At 37.0% G+C, this 23312-nt stretch overlaps 1 protein-coding gene across 1 annotated transcript; it reads right to left on the reverse strand.

The window, feature by feature from the left end:
* Positions 1-1618: 1618 nt before the first annotated feature.
* On the reverse strand, positions 1619-20833 carry LOC134647258 (carbonic anhydrase 1). Its single transcript, XM_063501533.1, has 5 exons — positions 20522-20833; positions 8352-8543; positions 6840-7057; positions 3822-4043; positions 1619-2318 (listed from the first exon to the last, which is right to left on the reverse strand). The coding sequence occupies exons 1-5, from the start codon at positions 20556-20558 to the stop codon at positions 2190-2192; spliced, it is 798 nt and encodes a 265-aa protein (XP_063357603.1). The 5' UTR covers positions 20559-20833; the 3' UTR covers positions 1619-2189.
* Positions 20834-23312: the final 2479 nt, after the last annotated feature.

Consider the following 23312-nt stretch of genomic DNA (forward strand, 5'->3'; position numbering starts at 1 on the left):
TGATGAAGCATTGAAGGCGGCAGTGGAGGAGCATTTTTACACCAAAGATAAAAAATATTTTTATGCAGGATTAAAAAAAATAATTGATCGATCTATTAAGTGTATGAACATAGGGGGGGAGTATATTGAAAAATAAAAATATCAAACTTTTCGTACTTGTTTGTTTTCATTCTCATACCGAGAATATTTTGAACACCCCTCGTAGATGGCACTTTCCGTACATTATGCGGTAACTCTGGTCGTCAAAAGTTGACGTTTGACAATCCAGTGACCACATAACATGGCGCTGTACTGTACAGCTCCCATCTGTTTCGGCTATCAAACTACGGAACTACGTTTTTTTCTTAGACTTTACTCTATATTGATAGAGAGCTTAGGTAGCTCATCTAATTCGATAAATGTTTGCCTTTGCTAACAAAGTTAGGTCCCTTAGTAGACTTTGTTGGTTGAACGTTTGAATAGACCTATGTAGTTAACTGACTGCATAGTCTGCCCATAAAATGCGCAATAGGGAAATCTACTTACAAGTCTTACAACCTTGTCGATTTGAAATGAAAACTTGACAAATACAAAGGCGGCGCCATCAAAACCGTCAAAAATTAACGTGGTTGCGTTGGTTGCTGTCATACTTTGTCACTGAGGTAGGAAGGAATCCAACAACAAAAAATATAAGACGTCCAGTTCTGTGTAACATGTATTTATATTTTTTTTTGTAAATTATTTATTACAAGCACATCTCCGAATAGCAAGTCTAATGTAAAATCACTAGCGTCACAGTTAACATAACTGCGGCACATTTAATGAGGCACAGTTCTAGCATACCTACTACTAACTAATAGCTACACAATTACACATATAACAATTAATGCACGTATATGTCACTTACAAGATTGTAAAACTACTGCTAGTACTGATACATAAATATGGTTAACAGCGTTCAAAAATATGGTCTAGTAGGAATATATAAAACAAGTACCTACTTCAAATTTGTATACAAAAATAACGTCATCAAAATTTGCATTATTTCTATAACCATAAATTTGTATATTCGAGTAAAGTTGTAGCTACCACATTACTACAATTATATCCAATCAATCTAATGAGACTCTGTAACAGTCAATCTGACATTGCAAATGTGATAAAAGCTCTAGCAGGTTAATAAAGTAGGTAACGATAACATTGTATACTTACCTATTTTGCTTTTACCAACTGGGGTAATTGGGGACAGAGAGGTTATTACACCTATTACCTCACTATCATGAGCTATGAACCAATACTATCTGCTATGAACTAATGTACCTAGATAGTCGAAAGATTAACCATAAGCATAATATAACAATGGTAGTTCTAGATTCAAAGATATAGCCGGTCATACAACTTTGTCAGTAGAATTAGGCGCGAAATTCAAATGTTCTATGGGACGACAACTTTTAAAGTTGTCGCTTTTTTCTACTGACGGAAATGACTTGACAACAGCTTGATAGACTATAGAAAACATGCTGCATTCATATAATTTGGCAGTATTTCCTTTGTTTCCCTTTACCCCTTATCGTTTTGTCCCCTTGTTACCCCATTTGACTTACCCTTCCTTAGGTAAGGGCAAGGCTTGGTAATAAGGGTATACTAAATACATAAAATAATATAATTTATAGAATATACCGGTTAATTGCGCTAACCAAGCGTTTTCCTTCTAAGAAAGGCCAATTACAAACAAATCAATCTTACATAAAATGAGAATTCTAAAACGACTTACAATTATTTTGTTAAGATTACAACTGATAGCCTAAAGGCACTTGAATGTTCATAATATAATTTCCACTTATCGTTTTAACCTTCGACCCGCTCATATATAATCCGTCATCACTGAGCGGACAAAACACCCTGTAAGTACCTGAGGCGACTAATAATAATACAACGGTATAAAATACTTGTGTGCAACTAGGAACTCTAGTGCATCCCGCATCTCGCGGGCATGGCACTGCTGGTATCTACCAACCGCCGCGGTACTAGGTAGCTGCCGTTCGACGTTGTAACTAAATGTTCTTTCGCACTTGTACATGATAATTCAAGAGTGAAAGAATGACAATATATCCGCGGTCGTCCGTTGGGACTGCGGCAACTATAGGCGAAGCTCGTGAGTTGCAGCGCTAGCTGTCCGTGCAGACAGTGGGGTGGCTCGGGGCCCGGTGCTAGTTGCCGCCATAGTCGCGCAGCTCGCGGTTGCCCAGCGGCAGCGTCGGTCTGAAGTTGTGGAGTAACTCCATGGATTCTTCTCCGCTCGAGGCCTCGCCGCACCGTAATTTCCGCATCAGAGCCAACTGAAACCAAACAACCATTCTCCATAGATAGTCTTTGGTAGTTTTAGCTTAGATCTTTAGGAAGAGATACAGTCGACATGGCCCATGGACCACATAAGATATATCGGAGCGGCCGATATATCTTATGTGGTCAAAATATCTGAACACGCACTCTAACGCCTTGATAACAGAGATATATCTGATGGCGACTGTTCCTAAATGCAAAAATCATAAAAATTATCAATTATCATACCTACCTACCTATGCCTATCTTGATTGTTGATATTTAGTTGAGCGTGTGGTCAAAACAGATTTGTTGGCACTTGGTAGAGTTTAAAACGTCACATTTACGTGTTACGTGATAAGAGGCTACGCCACGCTTATCTTAACGATTTCGAAAGTAAAGAATGTAGGCCGTGAACATCGGTAGGTAAACAGGTAAACAAACACACAGGGACCGGTAGGCGCCGCAAGCGGCTCGACAGCTGACTGAATTTATCCAAGGAACTTGTTTGACATAACACTACCGTTTAATGTAAAAGTTGATTTTCCAACTGGAGCATTTATAGCATCCGTAAAGTTCGCAATGAAATGTTTAATTGCGTGTAGTCTTCATACAGTCCCTGATGTGCTTCTTTTTCTTTCGAAGATGATGTTACTTATTCCAGCCAGCGTATTATGGATAGCTTTATCCATCTTTATCCACGTGATAAAATAACTGTCACTGTTTAACACCGTGGGAAAGAAAGTGACGGACACCGTTTTATCACGCTGTCACGTAGACAAGAACGACCATCATATCCGTACTGGACCTAACTTAAGTAGGTAGTCGTTTTTTTTTAAATTAATAAATAGACTGGTTGTGCTCGTGATCGATCAGCAGTTCATATAAAAAATAAATATTTAAAGGTACTTCTCTACTTAAAGAAAATGTGTAACATGACCAGTTCACGGATTATGATGTTCCTACTGTTCCTAGTTATTTACATAGGAAATGTCTATTATTTGTGCCTAGAGGTAAAGCAATGATACAGATATAGGTGATGCTTATACTGCTATATACCGCGTAACCATGCTCCATGCTCCATGCTCAATTATTTATAATGACTGTACGTGATCTCGATAGCTTAATACTACCTGTTTCTGTCATAGCTAGTACTTATATAATTCTAAAAATTATATGTTTAAAGTCACATCAAGTTTATGTAGGCAATTTTTTAAAGTTGAAGGTAGGTACAGTAGTTTTTTTGAAGATTTATAGACCTTCTTAGATGACCAAAAACGGGAGAGAGCAAAGAAAGTGCCTTTTTATCGTTTGTTTGTAGTTTGTTTTGATAGTGTTTTTGGCCTCCCAGACCCAATAAAAGGCGTCCAGTTGTCAAAGTACATGGTGACAACCGGGAAAGTGCTTAGCAGTTCCAAAGTTTTATATCTAACTAGGTACTTCGCTTATTGACGGTTGATCGTGACCCCTCACGACTATATCACGTTCAAGAACCTGTCAATAAAAAATTATAGGTTTACCTGTTCAGCGGACACCTCAACGGGCTCCTTAAACAGGATCCAGGTGACGCACTCTGTGCATGGCGGCGTGGTGAGCGAGCCGGGGTACGTCCAGTAGGCGGCGCGCGCGGGCAGCAGCTGCGCCGGGTCCAGCGGGTCCGACATCGTCACCTTGTCACCCTTGTGTCGGATGAAAGGGAGGAGACGTACCACCTTGTCTAGTTCGGGGTGCTTTCTGCCGACCTGTAAAGGATTAGGTGCGTGTTACGTTAGGTAAAAGAGGAATTAACTGCTACTAAGAGTAGTCTTTTTGACCTATTTGACCAAGTTTGTACACGGATATTTAGTGTTGGTCGATAAATTAGTTTTTTGTGCATCGAGCCGTAGCTTTAGGATTATCATCAATTTCCAATTCGAAGCTCTTAAGATAATGAAAGTGTTCGGCTTACCTAATATGTAGTGATAAATATTATGAATATCAAGCAGGGACGTCGAAGTTTCGAGTTGATTTTCTTAAGCAAGTGTATAATCTTAACTGCTATTTTATTTGGCGAGTCAGTCAGTTGAGACGGGTTTGGTGCAGTCGTGGGTGAAACTACTACTTAAGACGAGGAGGCGCCAAAAATGGTAAAGATAAATCGCTATCAGTGCAACAGGATTTTTTCACATTTTATTACAGCTGCATGTCCGACCAATTGTTTTTAAGTACCTATTTTCGTCTCGCCTTTGTCTTAACAATTTTTACCTTGGACCCTACTAGGATCGTGCTGTAAATAGAAATCGGGTAAATCCAGTATTGTGACTATCCATCATGATGATGACGTGTACCTATACCTACTTATTTCGAAGAACACTCGGTTGACGAAAAAAGCCTCAAACAAGTATTTTGATAGACACATGTAGTGTGGGTAAGTAATTAATTGCACAACCAATATGAGTTTTTACGTAAATTTCATGTATGTGTTCATCTCTTCATATTTATTTATGTGCACTTATTCATACACACGTACGTATTGTGATGCAAATCTTATTCAGATATGTAATGTCTTTGTATTCAGATTTCGACCCAGAGCCGCCGTTTGTGTGAGTTTGTTATTCATTATTGGATATTATAATGTAAAGGAAATTATTGACATCACACCGACGCAGGAATGCCAAGTGATAAGATACAGTTTCTTAGATAGACCTTGATCTTGTATTCTAACAGGTAACTTCACAGAACGAATAAAAACTGACCTAGGGTACACATGCAGAGCCTGCTCAGTGTAGGGATCCGTAGTTGCCCGTTTTTCACAAAACGACGAGTGACGATTGGTATGAGTGGAAACTGGTGGTATCTGAGGCCTTCGGCTTTTTTCTGGTAGGTCATAAGAAAATAATTCTCCAAAATGTAAATATGTCCTTCTAACTAATTACGACCACATCGATATCATGTGATTTAGGTCTAAGTTCGAAATAGACTGCAATACGACTCATTATACATTTTAAGTACCTACTTAATTAGACATGCCAATAATAAAAGGCCAGACGACCTACTTCTATGCGTAATTCACTCTCAGGCAGTAAATACAGTAAATAATGAAGTTGCGTGTCCCTACAAAAGGATTGAGCGTTGCCTGAGAGGCTTCAGCGCCGTATCTAATCTATTTACGTTTTTCTGTTCATTTGCACAACGCTAAAGGCTTAGTAGATGGAAGCCTGCTGTATAACAAGATCAATGTAACATAATAATGCGTATGAAGATTTTCTAACATAGTATAAAGTGTATAAGATAGGACACAACGGAAGGTTATTTCGCTAATGATGGGAGAGTAGGTAGTAGCCTAACTGATTAGAGAGTTAAGTAGGTACGAGTAGCTATATGGTAAATACCGAAGCTCTACAGAAGACCATCATGCAGAACCATATTAATCATAAAGGGCGCCGATGCAAGTGCCTATATTGTATGATCAGATACCATACATTATTAGTTTGCAATTATGTAGTTTAAAAATAAGTATACAGTTACGCATTTTTGCAATAGAGCACATAGTTAGTCCAACAACGCGCAATGGTGAAAGTTTTGAACGGAAGCGGCGCGCCATTCTCTGAGTTGTTAGTTGCCGTCTTCTCTTTCTAAACTGTACTCATTATTTAAAAAGTACGAGTAATACCTTAAAAATGTGTAAAGATAATTCTGAAGAATGAGTAATTTTAATGTAAACAATACGATAACGCGCCTTATGTAATATTAAAACGGAGAGTGCGCGAATGATCAAGTGTTAGTGTCATTCGCTGTGGATAGATAGCTGAATAAATTATAAGTACCTATATAAGAACATTTTTTTTTAGCAAACACTCACAAGTTTGACGCGATGACCCAAAATGAGTCTTAGCCTCCATTACAAGAATTTTACCCGCAAAAACAAAAAATACACCGCAATTTATTTTTATTTTTTAGCAAACAGCTAAAATTAAATCGACAGAACTAACCGCTGAACTAACATTTTTACGGGATATGTAAGTGTAGGTACGTGTGCAGATTGTAGATATAACGGAAATTTCAATCAACGCAGCATTCGGTTCGCGTAATGTGGCCAATCAACGACTCACGTAGTAGGTGTAGGTGGAAAAAATACATATTATACTCGACCCAACCATTCAAGTATGTACCTAAGTAACATATTTGTCATAAATATTCAACTCTTCAAATACAAAAACTGGTAATTCGATATGCACGCCAAATCGCTCAAATCAAATTACTGGACAAATAAAAACGCCGCCGAAAATTATCATCCGTGTCGTCGTTGCGGCGGATCGTGATTATTGGGCCTCGGGAGATAATTCATAGGTCTCGTCCTCATCATAGCCTTTTTCCGGTTGCATCCTAAATACGAGTAAGCCCAGGATATCATCTCAATAATCGAAATCATTCAATACAAAATAAAGCACACTTTGATTACTGTTTACATATACATGTACAAGAATCGCGTTATATCTAATGAATTACTGCGTCGTTAGTTATGCCAGGCAGTATCAATAAATAATAGATTAAATTACCATCAAGAGCACGCCAAGCACAGCGAGTCCGTCAGCCTGTCCAGCGGCCTCGGTGAAGCTGTTGTACTTGGTGGTGTTCCAGTGCACTAAATGCAGCTCGCCGGAGAAGGAGCGTCCGTCCACCGTGTGCTCCGAGCCCACGCCGTTCTTGGCGCCCCAGTGGCAATGCCACTGCTCCAGCTTGTAGACGTCATTGCCGAGCGGACCGCCGCGGAGTTCTGGAATAGAGATAGTTATAATCAGCATATCTCATTAATAAAAGTTTCTTTCGTGATTTGCAACACCCTAAATATAAATAACCGTGCGTCCGTGGTGATGCGTAAATAACCTAATTTGTTTTCGACAGCAAAAAATGAAAATGAAGTCGGTGACATTCATTAGACCTCAGACCATTTATCTTACCATTATGTAGTTTCGCAATGTATCTAAGTAATTTATTGCATAAGTATGTCCTATGCAATGCTGACAGCTTGAAAAAGTTGGAATAACTAATTGGCATTATATTAATTGTCATCTATAATAACCAAGAAAGCATCACAGTTGCCCTTGGTTGCATTAATTAATGTAATAATAATATATAAATAATAATTTGTACAAATATTACTCGTCTTTTGAAAATACAATGATACCTGGACAATTAGACTCATTCGCAGGCAGAGCCGTAGAGAACTTGTATTGAATCAGAGTCAGAGCGACCATCCGGCAAGTAGAGGTGAGTCACCATTTCTGCGACTTTGGGGACGGACCGCGCGATGGAAATTCAAATTACCTGCGTTTAATGCACCTGACTTATTTAAAATTCAAAGTACAAACGTACGAAACCATTATGATAACTTGATAAGTTTTAGTTATGCACAGATGATAAGCATGTATACAAATGCTAGGCTTAGACTTTGAAGATCAAGATTCACCACAACAAACGCAAGTAACTATTTACCTACTTACGATCGAATTGAGCAAGTAAGTAGTAAAAACTACCTAAATATTTACAAACATTTAAAAATACTACGTTTTAATAGTTTGTATTTGTAGGCATCTTACACACGTCCGTAAGATCTTCTTTGTGGGTAAATATAGATGTTGATTTAAAAAAAGAGTAAGTATTAGAATTTCATTAATTGTAGACAAACTATGCTTGAAAATGTGCTAATGTCGCGACAAGTGAAGATAAATACTCGAAGCAAGATTTCTTTGAGCTATATTGTTGAAATGACTACATCACCAAGTAAGTAGTAATTAAGGTAGGCAAGTACCAGTTTACCGTCCCAACCTATATAATTTATATCTGGAAAACTTAACCACAGATAGGTACTTAACTACTTCGTTCCGTCCTAAAAAAGCATAAAAATAAACTATGCAATCTAACGTTCTCTACGAAATAAGTTTTCATGGGTTCTACACAATGGTAAATCCATAAGCGCCATTATGGAAAATTGTCTGCACATTAAGATCCCTTCATGCAATCTGAATATGACAACGTTATTCGTGTGACGTTCTTAATTAGTCCCTTACCCGAATCGAATCCATTCTCATCTACCCTCCAGCAGTACCCCGGATTGAGGACGGAGCGCGTATGGTTGACGGAGTACCGCCAGGCCAGTGGCGGGGCGCTGCCGCCGCTGCTGGCCAGCGAGGTGTCGATGTCCACGGGGCTCTGCCGCGCGCCCCGCGCCTCCGGGAACTTCTCTGTCCACGTCGAGGGCCCTGGGGATAGGATGCATCACTTAGATCGATATCACCGTGTGAAACGGGATGGGCGCAGCGCAGGAGCCCAGCATTGCGATATGAGTTATGACTCCCCTAGCGAGGGACGCCTTCGGAGTCTGTCACATTTAAACACTTATTTAAAATGAGTTTGATAGATACATATTTATAAGCTGAATCAATTTTTAACAAGTATATACGTCTGCGAGCGTTACTCCAAATTTTATATTAAAGGAAAAATTGAAAAAGTTACGCTTCCGGCAGGACTTGAACCCGCAACCTCCGCAATCCGTGCGTTGCTCTTAACCAATTGGTTAACATATAAGCTGGTTTGTTTGGCCTTCGTAGTTTTGAAGTTATCTAAAGGCTAAGTCCCCGGTCCCCGTTTGATAGATTTTAGATGTTCCTTCGGGTGTAAGTATGTAAAATAACACTATCAGATTATTAAAAGACGAGTAAAAATTCATATGTACCTAGTTTAATAATGAATTCGTATCTCATTCGGCAGTTTACATACATGCACAAGCGCAATATTATACGAGTGGAGAGATAAAATGTTCTCAGTAGGTGAAGGATAAAGTAAGTGAAGGGTACCTAAATGCGATCAGCCATTAGCATTTAATCGATTTATTGCAAACTACATTAAAATATTTGTATTAATAGTACTTACTTGACTGATTTTTGTATCATTAACTATGTACTTTTAACTGTAGCGGTAATGCAAATACAGGTGGTTTATAAAATTTGCCCAATAAAGAGCATTCCTTTTTGTGATTGTAAGTACCTACATAGAATGAAATGGTTATTAAAATGTTCCAAATATTTTAGTTAAATAGCCCGTTTCCGCTGCAGATTAAAAAATCTCGGTAGCTCAGTTGGTATTTATTGGCGAGCGTTGTAGTTACGAGTTCGACTCTCGTCCAGCACAGGGATTTTTTTAATCGAGAAAATAAAGGTTTTTGATCTATTGTACAGTAAGTAGGTATAAATTTTTGGCGTATTTATGACTTTTATGAGAAACTTCTGGTGCTTCTGACGTTGATTCAAAAGTTTCTAGTTTATCCAACCAATAATCAAATGACTGGTTTGGACTTTTAACTTGGTTTGGACACTTTGGACTCGGAAGCCGAATGGCAAATCGCGTGTGAAGGCCTCTGTCACCAAACTGTGACCGTTTTCACTCGAGTGGCTGCCGGCAGCGTGACACTGTCATGGCATGCGTCCGCGCCTTATCTTATCGGCGCCCGCGGCGTGGAGAGATGAGACAGCGAGGAGAAACATTTTTATAATGCTAACTCTTAAATTACAACTTCCTGATTACAGAAAATTAAAGGCTATGCTTTTTATTCACGTCACTATTCCGCTCGACTGTAAACAGTGCGCAAGTGTGAACAAATAAATAGAGCGTCAAAACAATATACACTTAGGTATGAGAATGCAGTAATTTCTCATAAAAATAAGGAATCGTAAAATAAGGCTATTATTCTTTTTATTTTCATTAGTCTGGATTGTTCGCCAGATGGTCGCTACTCACCAGTTGGTAGAGTAAGATTAAACGAAAAGCTCGGCGTTATGGAGATTTAAACGATGGTTTTAGTTTTACTAAAAGCTCGAAATGTTAGATGCTATATAAAGTGCTATTCTTGAACTTTATTCGCAACATGATATAAAACCTAGACACGTTATTGTCTGCCCAACAAACACTGAAAATCAAAATCGTTGGCTTACATAACATAATCGCTGCAAAAGTCGTCAACAAGAAAAATGTAATTACGGCTCTACATTTTTAACTAACGGTTTTCTACGAATAACATACTGTTTTTCTACCCTAAGTAGAAATTTAATATTGATACCTGTAAACCAACGGTTTAAGTCACATTACCGTGTTACAAAACAATCCAATTAAAGTTAATTTATTTGATAGGTACTAAGTGTATTTTTAAATAGTCATACCTGACTTACATTACAGATTCCACGAACAATGTAAATATGTATGTCCACGAAAATCTATTCTGCAATCTGCATAATAATGCAAAACTAAGTATTAGTAACCGAACGGATATAATTTTATTAGGCCCTTTACATCGCTTACTTATCGTGAAAAACTAAATCCCCTCACATAACTCCAAAAATGTTTTTGTGCATGCTCTTCCACACGCTGTTCATGACATTGAGACAATTTTCAATGAATCAGCAGGCAGCGAATATTTTTTCAAGCCTACGCACTTGTATATCTGAATACTTATCATTATGTCAAATCATTACCTATTTTGAACTACTTTAAATAGCGCCTTATTACTGTTCCTGGGGCAAAAACTAGGACAACGGGTCAAATCTAATATATATTATTTCTGGTATTAAAAGTAGTGACATGTACGTTTGCAAATAGGTTTGGAGTATACTTAATACCCACCTACATGTAATCTAATGATGTGCTAATTTTAAGGCGATAAAAAAGAACACAAGCCATCAACTCTCTGTTTATCTAAATATCAGTCGACCGCTGACAATCGGGAAAATACCAGATGTGTGAATTATTGGTTTGATTGAACTTCGTCATAAATCTTTTGATAGACGTTAACGTCATACTTATCATCAATGAGCGCGACTAACCTAAGTATTTAGCAGAGAAAACATGAGATACTGATCGATTCTGATTTAGCACTTCAATGAATTGTGGGTGTTGATGAAAATATATGCGGTAATTTAGCAATTGAGGCCACTTCGGTACCGGATGTTCGCAATATAAATAGCAGAAGCTAAAAACAGTATTGAACCAATATTGCCATGCTTGTTGGGAACCAGTAATTTTAGTCAATTGAAGGTTCAGTGTACTGCACTACTAACTACGCCAACCAGTATCTGGCGCTCTGGATCTGGACCGACCTTCTATATTATAAATCACACGTGCACTCTATTCAAATCATACTCGAACTACTTTATCATCCATTGACTACAAATTGATGTAAGTAGTTCATTTAAAACTTGATTGTTGTACCTACGAATATCAACATCGTGTTCAATTTGATAAATGTGTTGATTTTATTTAGGTAATCAAAAATGCATCCTTCCCGTTTTATTTGCAAGGCGAGCTGCGTTTATTTTCGGATTAAGTTCATCGCGCTGTTTACTCTTGGGTCCTTCATTTTTGGTTCCTTATTAGTTACTGTTTATATGTATTATGCAAATGAGTTTATACCCACTCGGATGGCATTGCCCTTATGTATTGTTGACTGTTAATTTAATACAGAAGATATAATTTAATTATCCTACAATGACTGCATAATTTTATGGTGTTATTGATAATTGTAATAATTGATAATGTACTAATGGCCACAATAGTCAACAAATAGCGTCTACAGCGGGCGGCTGCATTGCTGTGCGACCTCGACCTTGCTTAATTCGCCCAGATTTTATTTATCAGTCTTTCTTTAAGTCCTCCAATACAGCTTCAAGGCGCGGCTGTCCTTTTAGGGAACCAACCTGTTTTTGCTTATCCATTTTAAAATCGCGATAATACATGCAGCATAAACCCAAAAGCTGCGCTGCCTACCTTTGCGCTGAAATGACTATGTAATTTAATATAGGTAATTGTAATTGTGTATCTTTATTTAATTTTCTCCTATTATGAATCGAGGACATTATACTATACTACTTATGTCTAAAATGTGTATTTTGTATATTGTACAAATTGTATCCGGCGTGTACCTACCTGTATTGTACCCTTAAAGATTATCTTATCTTATCTGATCTGACAAAATTTTGTACATCTTAATTAGCACCAAAAGTGCAAAACATGCTTAGGGGTCGTCCAGAAATCATGTGAGATTTTACTTTCGGACATTTCGAAATAGACTATGATGTTATTTTATTTATATGAATACTGTGAAGTTAACGTTCAAGTCTGCATTGAACGCGGGTACGGCGAGTCGCGGGCGGCGCGGCGCTGTCGGGGGCGAGGTCGACTCCTCTACGAGTTCTACGACACGCAGTGATCGGAGTGATACACAATTTAATCACCAATTTGCATTCCATAGATATGTACTATAACTTCGAAAATTGGCATTTTTGTGTCCGCACCTGCTGATTTGATCGGGGAATCAAATTGGCGTTTGCGTCCGCACGGATTGACGAATTGACGGTTCAGATTGGCGAAAATTTGTCTCGTCTGGACTCCACTTTAAGTTCTACCAGCGATTTGTTATTGCTACACTCTCATATGTATATACAAATGTATATTTTTTAATTATTCTCATTGTCATATTTATTGACGCATTCGAAACCATTAAAATGATTTCAATTTTAAGCTACCTTTTAACATTTACTAATACCGGAAACATTTATATCATTTTAATTGACTTCCTATTCGAAGTGGAGATATATTTATAACTGTGTTTTTCTCACTATTGTCATGCACTAGGTGTGTCGTTGAACATAGCGGGTATGTAATTGTATAGTTAACAGTGTTGAACACCGACCAACAAGTAAGGTCGTCTCATGTAATCGCATGGTGAGGAAGCATTCTCGCAGAGCCCGGGTGCAAGGCGGAGTCGCTCCTGGTTAGAGATGTCATTAGTCATTACCGTAGCCAATATACTACTAGACTTAATAACCCTTTATTATCTACACGCAAACAATACGTAGGTAGCTACATAACCCTATTGACATCGAAACACACTCGACCATCTCTGCCTACTTAATATGCAAGATTACAGATGCATTCTTGACGTCACTTTTGTTTAACTGACAGTGGTAAGATATCCCGCCCAACGTAGTTAAGCAAGTGGTACAATTGAAGGAGTTATCTAAAATAATTTTGCTTCTAAGAACCAAATAAATAATAATTTTGATGGAGAGAGGGGCAATAGGCGGGGACACAGGCCAAAATTAAATACCATGTACCATAATATAGGTTCGAAATCAGAAATCGGACACATTTTTTATTAAATTTCAAACATGTTTGGTTTTTAAAAAAGTCAGCTTTTATCGATGTTTCATTAAAAAACAATCCTCGCTCATGTCCGAAGCCATCACAAGCCGAATGTTATATACGGAAGCGTATCTGGCCCTGACTAACCATTGCATTCTTACCTATTTCCCGGCAGTCGTAATTATTTCGAAACGCGTCTACTTAATCATCGACACATTCGATACTAAAACAAGAACAATTTAGTGTCTAATAATGCCTAATACATTTCGGTCTCCTCCAGACGATCGAAATATTACATATTTATGTTATTCCATTGAACACTGTAAGGTACTTTGGTAATGGCGTCTCACGCAGACAATAGATTGGATGTTTTATTAATATAAAGCTATGATTAGATAAGATGGATTAGAAAAGGCATGCTTTCTTTGTTAGCAAATAGTCACGAGTTTGGCTGAACGGCGACTAGCTATTTGTTTGCCTAATGACTCCTACCTAGTAAATAATTGTACAGTTTACTGAAGTAAGTACAGGTACACAGATTCTTAGGGCTTTTTGGTGTTATACATGTATCTCGAACGTCAGACTTTTTATTTGTACAACGATAACATAATACGATCTACAGCTTTTTTAGTTGATGAATAATAAAAATAAAAACTTGATGAAAAACCGTTCCTAACTAATAAATAAGTACCTGTCCATTTTTATCATTAACAGTGATCGTTAATTTTCCAGCAATTTTGGTGCAGCATAGTAAAAATAAAGGATTTTCTTCAATTTTTAGGGTTCCGTAGCCAAATGGCAAAAAACGGAATCCTTATGGATTCGTCATGTCTGTCTGTCTGTCTGTCCGTCTGTCTGTCCGTCCGTCCGTATGTCACAGCCACTTTTTTCCGAAACTATAAGAACTATTGTTGAAACTTGGTAAGTATATCTTGTATTCTGTGAACCGCATTAAGATTTTCACACAAAAATAGAAAACAATAAATTTTGGGGGTTTCCCTTAGGTACTTAGAACTGAAACTTAATTTTTTTTTTTTCATCAAACCAATACGTGTGGGGTGTATCTATGGATAGATAGGTCTTCAAAAATGATATTGAGGTTTCTAATATATTTTTTTTTTCAAAACTGAATAGTTTGCGCGAGAGACACTTCCAAAGTGGTAAAATGTGTCCCCCCCCCCCCTGTAACTTCTAAAATAAGAGAATGATAAAACTAAAAAATATATATGATGTACATTACCTTCTAACTTCCACCGAAAATTGGTTTGAACGAGATCTAGTAAGTAGTTTTTTTTTAATACGTCATAAATCCCCTAAATACGGAACCCTGCATGGGCGAGTCCGACTCGCACTTGGCCACTTTTTTTGCTAGGGAGAGGATTGGTTAAGGTTAATATTACTGTTATTAACCCTAATTATCTATTCCACCTACAGTAGGGCATACAGATGCTTTTAACCAACAATGCTGCACCAAAATTGCTGGAATATTAACGATCACTGATCATTAATTAATAAGTTTCAACTTTATACCAATGATTTGCGTTCGAGATGTTCAAATGTAATTTAAACTATCGAGGCAACAATAGAATAAATTGCTTGGACAGCGGAAATACACGTTTTACAATACTGAAACGATTGTTTTCAGCTTTTATCGTAGGTATATTCTTATCTCAATAAATAGCTATGAGGAGAACAACATTTTCTTAAGAACAATAGTAAAAAGGTTTTTTTTTGCACAATTAAAAACGACTAACGACTATAACTACGAGTAGCTTAATGTTCTAAGATTCCTTTAACTATAGGTTTAGATTGATTGACTTAGCGGTAATTATTCCTAATAACTATAATTAAATTCTTACATTGGCATTGTTTTAGTAATAAGCCATGTTTATTACATACTTTTATCGTTTTATTTTCAAACACGCACATGCAGTGCGTTTAGTTTGTTAATTGATACACAGATTCACGCATCACTATCCAATTTTAATGTGCTCGATCCCGATTAATTACAAAATAACTGGTCCAATAAAAAACGCGAATATTATTTATAGAACATTATTTTTTTGTTTCAATAGCACCTCAAATATATGCCTACATTTCTTGTAAATATAATGATTTTTACCAATCGGCAGCAGATTGTCATTTTAGCACAGAACCAGTCATCTTGCTGGGAATTTAAAACCGATCTTAGACGTGGACGTTTAAAAAAATACCGTGTGTGAGGATGCGGAAATAAACCCGACTCTCCCAAGTGGTAGAGCTAGGTATAATAGCACAATGATATGAGAATTTCATAATGCGATTCCGGCCGTCGGCGTAATTGCAATAAACGCCCGGTTATCGGCGTTGTAATAATTCCTCATTGCCCGTCTCTTGGCCAGATGAAACAATTGTTAGGGAGCCGCCTTCGTCATTTTGTTAATATACAATTTATTGACCCTATGAAAGGCCCAATCAGTGATAATGAAATTTCTTGCGAAGGTGTTATCAGTGTGTGTGACTTTTATGTAAAGTTATTATAGTTACAAATTGTAACTTACAATATCGGCTGGCGACGCCCTTGGATAGGTAGGTACTTAATTAAAACTTAATATTGCTGTAGGTAGGTAATAATCTGTAAAAAAAACTCAGTATCATCAGTAAATCTTTGTAAATCATCAATTGATTATAATTTAGCCTAAATGAATTAAGGTGGAAAGCAAAACAAAAACTATGACATCATCGTCTTTTTAACCGACTTCCAAATCTCAAAAGGAGGATGTTATCAATTCGTTTGTACGTTTTTTTATATAAGTTTTTGTTAGCTACATAGTTAAATAGGTGGGTCATTCTCAAAACATAAATGTCGAATCTGCGGTTTAATTGCCACGACCCATACAAATGTATATGAAAAGAGTCGTAGCAATTAGACGGAACCACAGACATATTCTCAGAGAATGACCCAGGTGAGCTACCTGCCTACCTAACTTAAGTGTGGTTTTATTTATTTTACGTTTTAAGTATAATAACTTCATTAAAATTCTTCAAATTAGTTCACGAATCGACACTAAAATGACAAATAATAAAGAACTCATTATGAGTGCAATGAAACAAAATCACCGAATTTAATAAGTATTCAGTAGAATAATTACCACGTCTGACGATGGTCAACGAGCTTAATGCTGAAAATACTTCGATAATTAGCTACGATTTAAGTTGACGTGACGACGTCATTATTATAGTCTGTGGAAGAATAAAAATTAACATACATTTCAAGGTTGTTGACAATTGGTGTATTTTTCAAATCATTAGACACGCATAGGTTTTCACTGTTTTCAGCGCGAACGCTTCAGAAACCAGCCTAGAGTGGTTTACGTTCCTTCCTGTCTAATACGTAAGTATGTAAATTGTTAGGTACACAGTACCCATATAGTGTTTGATTTTCGATTTGTGAACATTTTGTGAATATATACAGGTTGGGCCAAAAGGGTGTTGGTAGTTTTAATCTTGAATTTTTCGAAACCGCTTGACGGGGTGCGGCGGGAGGGTATGTTGCTATACGCCTCGTTTCGTGGAAATTTAATCGGCATAGAGCAGTACACAGGAGCGGAGCCTGCATTTTGTGTATGAGCTTTTTACCAAAACCCTAAATCGGTGATTACTGCACGATGGGTGTATCGACAGGAATACCATTTACGAGACTAACTTGAGGTTCCAAGTGTTAATGTTATACGCAAATTTATCATAATGGTTTAAACAACCGGCTCGACCATAGCAGTAATGCCTGGCGGATGTCCAGCCTCTGAGAGAACGGCCGACATTGTGGAGCAAGTTCGACGTTCAGTTCGGCAAAATCCGCAACAATCAACGCGTAAGAGAGTTTGGGCTATGGATAATAAAAAATTCAACATTGCGACAAGTTTTGAAGCATAATTTGCATCTTAAGGTTTAAAAGATACAGTTTGTTTATGAATTAAAACCAATTGATGCGAATAACCGACTTCATTTTGCCAATCAGATGCTCTAATCTCATTTCTGAAAGGAATGATAACAAATGGCCACCACGCAGCCCCGATGTCGGTCCGAATGATTTTTTTTCTGTGGGATTATCTCACATATGTAGTCTTTGAGAAAAATTCGAAAGATTTTGAGCAGCTCAAAGGAAAATTTTTCGGAAAATCGCCAATATCCCCGAGGGGAATATTTCGAAAAAAAATCCAGAATTTGTGACTTTGCCTTCATGGGCGCCAAGAAACTCAGGTGGGCCACTAATCTACACATTATTTTGAGTCATAAAATTTCCATAACTTTTGTGTCTTTAAAAGTAGTAAAAGTAGTAGTAGTAGTAAAAATGTTGTACGATTTGAAGTTTTTTTTAAATTCTATTTTCAAACTGCCAACACCCTTTTGGCCCACCCTGTACTTATATTTCTAAGTTGCGTTTGGATGTCTAAACTTATGTTTATTTTTTATTTCTTCGCAACTTATCAGTTGAGACGAGAAGACGTTGATTTATAATGTTATCTTTTTATCTATAAGTAGTTCGTGGTAAAGAAGTATGATGCATTTTACAATGCAATCAAACGTAACTGAATTCTTCAGCGGTGATGGGCTTGGGTGATTAAACTTTCCTTGTCTCATGTTGATACATTTTAGGAGATAAAGGGTTTCAAGTGTGCACTTATTGTTTATCTCATCGATCAGTGCTTAGAACTTTCTTATCTGTACTGAATATCTTAGCTTCGTAGGTATCAGAGCGTAGTGTTTCTAAGATTTGGCGTAGCGAGTGGTTGGATAAATGGAATCTATAGCGTTGCGAGGGTTTCAAAGCACGAGGGTTAAACACGAATGAAACTCATAATTTTTCACCACCACCACACCAACCCGAAGAAAATATTAACTGTAAGATATCAAATCAAATCCAAATGAATGTTATTAAATATTTACCTATCATTCATCATTTAAAAGTCAATTCTACCAGCAAATATAAGAAAACAACTCTAAGTTTGCATTTGATTACTTTGCCTCACATGTAAATATGTAAAATCCAACTTTGCTATCAGTTTTTGAACAATCAAGAGAGCCTTTACCAGTTGGTGTGGTGAAAAAGTTTTTTAGTAGGTAGTGCCTTTAACTGAAGTACACTGGGAACTCTTGGTTGTTGGTAGAATAACTTCTTTGCATGCATTAGCGCCACTTGCGCCATTCCACTAACCCGGCGTTAATCGGTTAAACCTGGAGTTAACATGGTTACCAGTACAATTTGACACTGGATTAACGGTTTAACCTCTTAACCCCGGGTTAGTGAGATGGTGCAAGTGGCCCTTATAGGTTAGGATACCCAGGACAGGAGTCAGGAACACAAATCAGGATATTCAGGATTAGGACACGCGTGCGGTCTGACACGCGCATTGAGTTGTAGAGTGTATCATCACTCCAAAAGTCCAGATGAGTCCAGACTTGGATAGTCACGTGACTATTTCCATTCATTATTTAACTTTAGATAAGTAGGCGTTTTCTATTAACGAATTGCATCATCTTTGCTTGTCAGCACAATGCAAAGCGCCAATCGCAGGCGAGAGATTTGAGATATGCTAAGTAAGAGTTAAAAGCAAACCGTTAAGCACGATTTTTCAATTTATTATGTACAGTTCCAAGTTACAGCGATTGGGGCCTACCAGTTCGTGCTGCGCGTAGTGTGAAAATATGAAAAATTAGCGGAACAAAAAGTGTTCGATGGAAGAAGTTTCGTTGGTAAGGCGTCGTACCGGACTGATCTAGGCCAACGTTCGCCGCACGCAATCTCTACCACTTAATTTGGCACTACTTTTGCTGTGTTCGCAATTTACTAATCACTCAATTATAAAGTCGTAATGCGAGTATTATTATGTAATAACGCCCTTCACAGTAATTAGGGATACCTCTATACCAGTTAAATTTATTGTGATTATAATATTTATAATGGTTACTCATAGAGAGGCAGGAGACATGATAAATCAATCAAATGATGTGATGATGCTCTAATTAGAATATCCTTAAATAAATTGGAAACAAAATTGCAGCATCATAGGTACTCATTTTTTAGGGTTCCGTACCTCAAAAGGAAAAAGCGGAACCCCTATAGGATCACTTTGTTGGCCGTCCGTGCATCTGTCCGTCCGTCTGTCTGTCAAGACCCTTAATATCGGAACGCGTGGAGATATCAGGTTGAAATTAAGACTATATGCTCGTTTATTATGATGCCTCGAAGCTGTGAAAAAATCAAACTTCTAAGTTAACGCAAAAAAAAGATACGGCCGTTAATGCCGCAAAAAACATATATTTCGACATTTTCAAGGGAATCAAAATTGGTACTTGCCGTTGACCTACTAGAACTATGAAATTTGGCACGTAATAAAATATCGTCACACACTACAAGTACAGGGAAAAAATTAAAAACTCTAAATTTCTAAAAAAAATGAAAATTAACGAAATAAATGAGGAGGGCATTTAGTGGTACCTACTCGTTATACTTAATGAAATTTTCCTCGCATTAACAGATCGATGAGAGGGGATGATCATCCCTAAAAATAATCAATGGCTTTTGATGTACCTACCTGTAGTCGATATTTTTATTGTATAAAGCTATCGAATTTTATGATCAGTGCACAAACCAACTATTTAGGTTTCATTTTCTGGGTAATTAAAGTAGGTACTATGCGTTAATTTCCACATTTATAGTATTTCTTTATTTCAATAAGACAACTAAACAATAGCTTTACGTTGTAGCCTTGTGTGTTATGTTATGTAAATAAGCAGGTGTATCATCAACGGAACGAAATTGATAACTCATTCATAAACCGCAGAAACATGTCAGTTTTATGTTACTTAATTAGGTATTCATTTAAATATCTTTTAAAATGTTGTCTTAAATGTATAAGTATCAGGAGCTTACAGAAATACTTCAGACCCATAAGAAAATAAAAACTACTTATACGTTTTGTTTATAAGGGTCACGTGCGGCGATGTAAACAAACCGGTTGCGAAAACCTGTTCGTCCGTAAACACAGTCAAAAGTGCCAAAACTCACCATTCTCGCCTGTGTATCCCCATTCCTGTTCTGCCATTGTCACTGCAATCACTATATCGTACGTAAGTAAGGATAAATATGCACGTGCGGAGGTCGGAGTGCACGGTGCGTGGTCGGGTCGTGACTGCGCGCGCGGGTGTCGCGGGCCTCCGCTTTATAAGAGGGAGCCGGCTGCAATGAGGTGCGGCGCTCGGTGTCGAGCCCGAGCCGGCACACGAGCACTCCCGCGCTGAAGCGGCGCGCGGGCGCGGGTGCTGCGTCACTGCCTCACCGCCGCCGCCGCCGCCGCGCCGCTCGCCACTGCTCGCTGCGCCGGCGACGATGCCTCTCCGCTCCGCCCCTCTACAGCTCTACACTCTCTACTCTGCTTTCTGATTACTGAAATATTTACAGTTTAATCGTAATTGTCACAATGTCAATGTCATGAAAATGTATTTCCCTTGAAGTGGTTTGTTTATTTTATGTTAGTTGGTGATAAGAGAAACCCGTTTAATATAATGCGTTTATATTATAATTATAGTGATAAATTAATAATTATGTAATTTCATGTGTTTTCATATTATCATTTGCGTGTGTGTTATTCATTATTATTATAATCTAGACTTGAGTGTAAATACAGTTAAATATTTTATTTTATATATTCAGATAAGTACAAATCTCTCAATCAGCTATTAAAATATAAGAATCTGAATATATAAGTTTTAAATAAATACCTACATTTAAAAATATTATGATTCATCATCAACGCGATTCCTCCCTCTGTGAGGTACGCTGATATTTTAACATTCGAAACAGGAAAAATAGGTTAAGTAACATTGTTTTTAGTTAAATTATACCGTTCATTAAACAATAGCTCGATCAGTTAGATCGCTTTTTGCGCTCTGCGAGCAAACAAATTAACATTGACCTTCGTTGTACTTTGTAAAAACAAATTTACATTAAGTATCAGTGTAATACAACCGGTAGCTATTTGTATTTACTCAGTATAATTTAATATAATAGAAAATAATATAATAGACAAAGTAAATATATATTTGTAATTATATAAATAAAACGTAGGTACATAATACTTTAATTTTTGTAAGATACAAAATACAGTTCTACTTAAAATACTATATAAAAAAAACATTAAAACTAACTTAACTAACTATAAACTAAACATTAAAACTAAACTAACATTAAAATAAAACTACTTAAAACATTAAAACTAAAATAGTATTAAATAAAACTAAAATATATAAACGACGGTATAGACAAAATAATTATTGAATGATGCTTTTTTACTATGGAAGCCAATCTTTTTGAGTAGCAATCTCAAAAAGAGTCGCGTCAGTCAGCATCAAATATATAGTGATGGCTATAATGACGAAAAATATCGTAACACACCTTTATTACCATAGAAATAAGGATATGTTCCCATTTATTTAGCCGCTTGGGCCGTTATGTCATCGTCACTATCTATTTGATGTTGACTGTACACTGTACTATAATAAACAGTGATGTTTTTTAGCCCAACTTATACGACATGAGTGTGGAGAGTGCATGAAAAATATTTTTCACCTCAGCAGCTCGAACAAGCTTAAAAACAGTGAGCAAAATCGCATTTTGAGTGAGACAAAATGAGCAAAATGCGATTTTGCTCACTCAGTGAGCAAAATGCGATTTAGCTCACTGTTTTTAAGTAGCAAAGTACCCTTATTCGAGCTGCTGAAGTGAAAACTTAATTGTTGGTATATCTTAAGAAAACATGAGTGAATAGAGGTATGTGATGAAGAAGGAATACATTTTTCGGGTTCTCTAATATGTTCTCACTGCTGAGGTGAAAAGTTTTGTGAACTACACGAGATCAAAGTTATTTACATCTCGTGCGCTTTTGAGTCCCTTACTACGCTCAAGATTATAAATTAGATTCACTCGCTATGCTCGTGAATCTAGTATAGAATCTTTCGCTTGCACGGGACTCAAAATAAGCACTGGAAGAAATATCAAACTTTGCTCTCTTGTTGTACAAATAACTATTTTGCACTGTACACGTACCTACTATTGTAGTTTAATTGTCAAATCAACGATAAAATGGTACCTACTGAAAACATCTCAAATACAGGTATCTATGCAGGTAGGCAGGTAGGCCTATGCTTAATGATGTTAAATATATCTCCTATACCTACATCTTATAAAAAAAATCCCCCGCCGCGTCTGTCTGTACGTATGTTTGTTCGCGATAAACTCAAAAACTACTGAACGGATTTCATGCGGTTATCAATAGAGTGATTCTTGAGGAAGGTTTAGGTGTATATGTAATTTGTAACCTGTGCGAAACCGGGGCGGGTCGCTAGTATGTAGATAAGAGCAAGTACCTACTTAACTGCAACTCGTAATAAATGAGTTCCTTCCACCCAAGTAGCCAGTGCGTGATTTTGACTGCACTTTGTTAGATGTGACATTGTTCCTAAAGCATGCACTATTAACGGTCAGGTCTCAAAATGATAGATTATATCTGAATTAACTAATAAAATAAAATACCTTCTATTTCATAATTTAAACTAAATACTTTAAACATGTACGCAAGTATAAAGCTATATATATCTACACAATATATTTAAAAATACATATTATTTATTACATGAGAAGTTTTACAGTTTAGTCTAGGAACTTATCTACTTTACTGCGCGTTGAATTCTTTTATATGTCTTTTGAGAACGTGATTAGAGATCAAGATCAACGCTGTAAAGTGTGGTTTAAAAGCCATAGGCATAGGTTTAGGAAAATTGTAAGATGATATGACAATATT

Source organism: Cydia amplana, chromosome 4, assembly GCF_948474715.1.
Source record: "Cydia amplana chromosome 4, ilCydAmpl1.1, whole genome shotgun sequence".
Lineage (NCBI taxonomy): Eukaryota > Metazoa > Arthropoda > Insecta > Lepidoptera > Tortricidae > Cydia > Cydia amplana.